Raw genomic sequence first — 7,490 nt, 5'->3', positions numbered from 1 at the left:
TAGAGGATAACTTCTAAGAGAACAAAAAGAAAATATATCATAATGAAATCATTGTTAGACATAGGATGATAACATTATGTCCATGCATTAAAGCACACATCTAGAATTAAAGCTTCATACATTTTATCTGTTGAATCTTTGCAAAGGAATTTGGGAGATAGGTAAGTAAACTAGGCTTATCATCGTGAGACATCAGGGACAAGTAATTAAATAGATGTGGGTAGGATAAATTCACCTAATTAATAAAGAAAAATCCAAAAATCATACATCCTAGAAAAATAAGGTATGCTAAGTCCTAACATTTTCATTTTATTAAATTCGCTAATTAATTATTTTGCTATCTATTATTTTCTCGACCATTAGTTGTTATCTATTAGCATTCTTTTACTTATTTTACACCACTCTTCAATTCTTCTCTTACGAATTGAAAACTATACAATAAAAATACAAAACAAAATCCTTGTGAAATTCGACATCCAAACTTTCAAGTCAAAACAAAATCTTTGTGAAATTCGACATCCAAACTTTCAAGTTTTACTATCTAGATATTGGTTGCACTTACCAAATTATTAATACTAATAATTACTTTATGCGTGAAATTCCTATCGACTAACCATTTAATCTTTGAATTCTCTGTATATTATTTGTTTTCTAAACTTATAAAACTCACCACATAATGATTCTTCTGTTAACTTTCACCAATTTTATTTTTCACCCCAACTAAACATTCCCTTCTTACATTAACTGTCATGTGCCAATTGTGTGAACAACTTTATCCCTTCGTAACTTAGTTGAAGAGAATAAAATGAAGGAAGAACACATCAAAGAAGTTGCCTACATGACATTTTTGTTGTCATCTATGAGCAAGGACCAATCCAGAAATTTACCGAAAGGGGGTTAAATGTATATGTTTGAATGAATATTGATAAAATTGATCTTAAATATAATTTATTTTGTAAAATTAATTTTAAAGTTATGTTTTGATACTTTTATTAAAAAATTAAGTTAGAATAACACTTCGTTAAAAAATTTGGATCTAATGCAAAAACTACTAAAAGTTACTTTAAAAATCAATTGGGAACTTAAAATCAATTCTAAATAATTCTCTAGTGTTAAACCAACTTATTTGAACATGTATCTAAAATCAATTTTAAACTCATAACCAATGTTACAACTAAAACTAAACACACATTAAATATTTTTCTTATTTTGTAATTATTTAAATATTGAATTTATATTAAATAATTATTTAATAAATAATATATTTTACAAAAAAATACATTAACTGCTTATACACATAAATTAACATTTTTATTTCAAATATTAAAAAGGAAACAAATCTTATTTTTTTTTAAAATTTTGTTGCTAAAAGTTCAGCATAGAATAACTCATAATAATGAATAGTTATCAAATCTCGTCACTATCAATGATATATAAAATTATGTCTATAATATAATATTATAGACTAATACTATATATAAGGAATTAACTGCAAGCAGCTTTCTTTAAAAAAAAAACTGCAAACAACTGTTCTTTCTCTATTAAAATTTTCCCACTAATTTTACGATAGTTAACTAAACATGAGGGGATCGGGGCTAAGGCCCCTTCCTATCTCCATCTAAATTCGTCCTTGTGTATGATGACAAATACAATATATATCCTATAAGATAATATAATTATTCTAAATTAAAAAATACGATACATGTAAGATATAGATAAGTATTAAAATTCATAAAACATAATAAATATATAATTACAATTCTGAAAATCCAGATTAATAACATACTTGGACATCGCTAAAAACAAAGTAAATAAAAATTATACATTATTGTTAACATAAATCACTCCCTATAAAAATAATATTGATCTCATTAATCTCTTAAATTCATCGAGGGACAATGCATGCATATGTATTTCTATATTTTTTTAAAGGCTTGTTGGATACTCCACGAATAAGAATCAATGAAGTATCAAAGAATATCGATATCAACAAAGTTTTCATTCAATTATTAGGGGAAAATTCATAACTAGTTTTCAACGAACCTCCGTTCGTCACCGTTAGATATGTGGCATGAGCCCACTCACATCATCTGAACCCCCCATTCAATAGCAAGTGGGTACACTAGCTGACACTTTCACATGAATGCCCCCAAACCCACTTTCCTACAATTTTCATCACAAAACCACCCCTCGCAGCAGCCAAGAAATTTCTAAACTCTGCATATATTATATTTCTTGATTCATTATTTGTATCCACAAACAGTTGTTCTTCTTCCTTCAGAGTTTTGCAATTGTAATGGCTTCTGCTTCTAATGTCATCATCCAATGCACCTCTTCTTCTTCGTTTGAGTATGACGTGTTTGTGAGCTTCCGCGGTGAAGACACACACAACAACTTCACCGGTTTTCTTTTTGAAGCTCTGAAAAAACAAGGCATCGAGGCCTTCAAAGATGATAAAGATATCAGGAAAGGCGAATCCATAGCACCAGAGCTAATACGAGCCATTGAAGGGTCTCATGTTTTCCTTGTTGTCTTTTCCAAGGACTGTGCTTCCTCAACTTGGTGCCTGCGTGAACTAGCACATATCTGGAATTGCATTCAAACATCACCCAGACATCTTCTGCCTATTTTTTATGATGTTGATCCATCACAAGTGCGAAAACAGAGTGGAGACTATGAGAAAGCCTTTTCCCAACACCAACAAAGTTTTAGGTTCCAAGAGAAGGAAATTAAAACATGGAGAGAAGTTCTGGAACAAGTAGCCAGTCTCTCTGGTTGGGATATCAGATATAAGTAAGTAATCTTCTGTTGGTTTGTTACGTGCATATACAATATATTTTTATCATTTCTTACTAATGCTGTTATCTTGAATGTATTACTCATTACAACCTTTAAACTGGAGATACTTAGAGAGATTGGGTCAACATTTATTATACATGTTCAATACAAATAATATTTTAAAAATGAAAAAAGTACTATGTTATTGTCTTCCTCTGTTTTGGTTCCCTTAGGTGATGATTTGCCATTCTTTGTTTTCTTTAAACTTTTAGGCAACAACATGCAGAGATTGAAGAAATTGCATGTCCAGCGGATAAAAAATATCTTGGGTTTCAAATTTTCAACTTTTCCATATGATAATCTAGTTGGGATGGAATCTCATTTGGCTGAATTATCAAGCTAACATACCCGGTTAATGATGTTCGAGTTGTTGGAATGACTGGGATGGGTGGAATAGGAAAGCCCACTTTTGGTCGAGCTTTGTATGAAAGAATCTCTCATCAGTTTAATTCTGGTTGTTATATTGATGATGTAAGCAAACTTTATCAACTTGAAGGTACATTAGGTGTACAAAAGCAATTATTTTCTCAATCTCTGAATGAAAGAAATCTAGAGATTCGCAATATATCTGATGGAACACTTCTGGCATGGAAGAGGTTACCCAATGCAAAGACATTTACAGTTCTTGACAATGTTGATAAAGATAAACAACTTGATATGTTTATTGGGGGTAGAGTTTATCTGTTACGTAAATGTCTAGGTAGAGGAAGCATAGTCATTATAATTTCTAGAGATAAACAAATATTGAAGGCACATGGAGTAGATCTTATTTATCAAGTGGAGCCATTGAATAACAAAGATGCTCTTCGATTGTTTTGCAAAAAAGCATTCAAAAATAAGTATATTATGAGTCATTTTAAAAAGTTGACTTGTGATGCACTATCACATTGTCAAGGCCATCCCTTAGCAATTGAAGTACTAGGTTCATCTTTATTTTAATACATTGGAGAACTGCATTGGTTTTGCTAAGAGAAAATAAAAGTAAAAATATTATGAATGTGTTGCGAATAAGTTTTGATCAATTAGAGGATACACACAAGAAAATATTTTTAGATATTGCATGTTTCTTGAAAAATGATAAGGTGAAAGATGTGAAGGAAGTTCTAAATATCCGTGGATTTAATCCCGAATATGATCTACAAGTTTTTGTTGATAAATCACTCATAAGCATGAATTGAAGTATTAGAATGCATGACTTGTTGTGTGATTTGGGCAAGTATATTGTTAGGGAAAAATCACCTACGAAGCCATCGAAGTGGAGTAGGTTGTGGGTAAAATAATTTATAAATACAAAGTCATACTATTATTCTAGCATTTATAAATACTTACAAAGATCTAACTTTTTTTTTCCTCTTTGCAATGTTCAAGGCAGCAGAAAATGTTGAGGCCATAATAATTGAAAGGGGCAGCCATCTTGGGACACCAATGAAGGTCGATGCTCTATCAACAATGAGTAGCCTTAAGTTTCTCAAGCTTCAATATTTGGATGAATATTTGAACTGCAAGGACATCAATTTTTCAGGAACACTTGTTATGCTTTCCAATGAATTAAGATATCTTCAATGGAAAAAGTATCCTTTTGAGTGTTTGCCACCATGTTTTGAGCCGGACAAACTTGTTGGGTTGTTCCTGCATCACAGCAACATCAAACAACTTTGACAAGACATAAAGGTAGTGTTAATTATTATTATTTTTCTATATTATTTTCATTTAAATAAACAAATTAAAAGACAAACTTTCTTATGTTATTTCCTTTTTTTCTATTTAATTAAAGAAACAAAAAAAAGCATGAATGTCATTATTAATTTTGATTCCTACTATTGGCCTTGCATTGTAGCATCTACCCAATTTGAGGCATTTGGATCTCGAATGATGTATACAACTCGAAGAGATTGGTCTGTCCATTGTTGTTTCACCAAAGCTTACTTCACTGAAATTGAGAGATTGCAAAAGTCTTATCAAGTTGCCTCGGTTTGGAGAGGACCTAATTCTTGAAGAGCTAGATCTCGAAGGATGTCAAAAACTCAGACACATTGATCCATCAATCGGTCTTCTAAAAATGCTCACTTATTTGAATTTGAAAAACTGCAAAAGTCTAGTAAGCTTACCCAATAGCATACTAGGCATCAATTCTCTTGAATATTTGAATCTCTCTGGCTGTTCAAAACTGTACAACACCGAGTTATTACATGAACTAAGGGATGCAAAGCAATTGAAGAAGATTGATATAGATGGAGCTCCTATTCATTTCCAATCAACGTCTTCCTACTCCAGAGAACATAAAAAATCAATTAGTTGCTTAATGCCTTCCTCCCCAATATTTCCATGTATGAGTAAACTTGATCTAAGTTTCTGTAATTTAGTTGAAATCCCTGATGCTATTGGAATTATATGTTGCTTAGAATGGCTAGATTTAAGTGGTAACAATTTTGCTACACTGCCCAACCTCAAGAAGCTTTCCAAACTGTTCGGTTTAAAATTACAACACTGCAAGCAGTTGAAATCTTTGCCTGAGCTCCCTTCACGGATTGGCTTCGTAACTGATTCATCGTATTGTGCACTAAGACAACCAGGATTATACATTTTTAACTGCCCAGAATTAGTTGATAGGGAACGCTGCACTGACATGGCTCTTTCATGTATGATGCAATTGCGTGAGGTTTGCATGTTCCTCCTTTGCTCCTTCCATCTCTTTCTCTCTCCTTTTTTGTGTATAGGAATCAGGAAATAACATATAGATGTCTATGCTGTACCAGGTGAGATTGTTCCCTTTATGTTATTACCATTTTGGAGGTGTTAGTCCAGGAAGTGAAATACGAAGGTGGTTCAATAATGAGCATGAGGGAAATTGTGTAAGCTTAGACGCATCTCCTGTTATGCATGACCATAATTGGATTGGCGTTGCGTTTTGTGCAATATTCGTCGTACCTCATGAAACACTCTCAGCAATGAGTTTTTCAGAAAGAGATTGGAACGAGCCTTTTATTAAAGTTATTCCAGTGGATTTATATGGAGATGTAGATCTAGAACTTGTTTTAGACAAATCAGATCACATGTGACTATTCTTTGTTAGTGGAAAAGAATTCATTGGACGATGGCATCACAAACACGAATATCTTGACAGATTGCTTTTGAAACGTCATAAAGGGATAATGTTGAAAGAATCATATGCGGAGGTAAAGAAATACGGATATAGCTGGGTATATAAAGGGGATATAGAATCGTCGGCTAGGAAGCGCAAATTTGGGGAAATTGAAGGAATAATATCAGCAGAAGGGAGAAAAGATGATGCAACCTCCTCCCAGGAAAAGATAATCAAGTTGTTGCTAAATGAATTTCAAAATCTTAGCCTGTAGGAACAAGATTTCTGCATGCCTAAGAAGAAAATGAGTAAATATATTTTGATGCAGAATCACTATCAATTTTTATCTAAGAATAAAATTCAATGTCATCAAAATTCAAAAGTCTGATAAACATTTTTCCTGCTGCTTTAATCCGCAGAGAATCTAAATACATTTATAAAGAATTAACTGTTTATTAGTATTTGTTTGGGTGAGAATTTCTTATAATTAAAAATTGTATAATTAGATTTTAAATTTTTTTAAGTTTAAAATATTTTTTTTTAATTTGTTTGGTAAGCTTACAAATTAATATATTAAAATATAACATGACTTCATATGATACGAATATTATTTTTTGACATTTTACATTAGAGTATTATCTGAATATTATATTAATATTTTTAAATTCTTAAGACTATAGTATTACTTTGGTAATATTGTTTGATTTGTTTTTATGTTAAATTAGTATTATTTGTATTTATTATTACTATTATTTTTATTCAATTCACATTTGATTGGAGATTATATATAATATTAGTTTATATATATGATTTTTGATATTATATTTATTAATAAACTAATTTATAATATTATCTTAATTTCTATTATTTGTTACTTGTGGCTTTAATAGTAATACACATAAAAATTATTTATAATTGATTTAAATTTTTAATATCAATTACCACTAATGTAGTGTTATTATTGATGATAGTTATCTTTATATTCTCTCCATTCATTTTCATATGTTTTTTTTAAGGTTTTTATATTTTAATAAAAAAATACAACAAAGTTTCTTGAATCTAATAAGATATTTGTGAAGTTTCTTATTTGATCCCTTTTTCATTCCACTTCAAAAATAAATGTATGAGTAAATTAATTAAAAATTAAAAGATAAAAGATAAGTAAAAATATAATAGATAAAAAAGTAATTAATGCAATACTTAACTTTGCGGATAATAAATAAATAAAAATATTTTTTTTCAAAATTCCAACAATTAAAAGAAAAAAAATCAGAAGAACTACCTTTTCTTATAGGGTAAATTACAATCTTAATTTCATGAGCAATTTTAATCCTTCTATCTCGAAAGTCAAATGTTAACTTTGATATGACAGATTAAAACTCAAGCAAAGAATAAAAAATATCTAAATAGAAATTGAACTCATCACTTTACTCATAAAAAAATAATATTATTTTTTATCTATCATTAGAAAAGAGTTATTAATTATTGAAAAAAAATTATCAAAATTTATAAATTAAAAAGTATTTAATATAAATCTTTTAATTTTTATTTTATAGCATTTTATATGTTT

The 7,490-nt window shown here is 29.9% G+C and overlaps 1 protein-coding gene across 1 annotated transcript; it reads left to right on the top strand.

Annotated features, from left to right (window-relative positions):
* The first annotated feature begins 2,281 nt into the window (after positions 1–2,281).
* Positions 2,282–5,754, top strand: LOC114416976 (TMV resistance protein N-like). The gene is made up of 3 exons (XM_028382029.1): positions 2,282–2,793; positions 4,207–4,509; positions 4,676–5,754. The coding sequence occupies exons 1-2, from the start codon at positions 2,297–2,299 to the stop codon at positions 4,229–4,231; spliced, it is 522 nt and encodes a 173-aa protein (XP_028237830.1). The 5' UTR covers positions 2,282–2,296; the 3' UTR covers positions 4,232–4,509; positions 4,676–5,754.
* The last annotated feature ends 1,736 nt before the right edge of the window (positions 5,755–7,490 follow it).

This window comes from Glycine soja, chromosome 6 (assembly GCF_004193775.1).
Source record: "Glycine soja cultivar W05 chromosome 6, ASM419377v2, whole genome shotgun sequence".
Classification (NCBI taxonomy): domain Eukaryota; kingdom Viridiplantae; phylum Streptophyta; class Magnoliopsida; order Fabales; family Fabaceae; genus Glycine; species Glycine soja.
The sequence above is the reverse complement of the archived record's forward strand: the minus strand, read 5'-3'. Positions and strand labels throughout refer to the sequence as shown.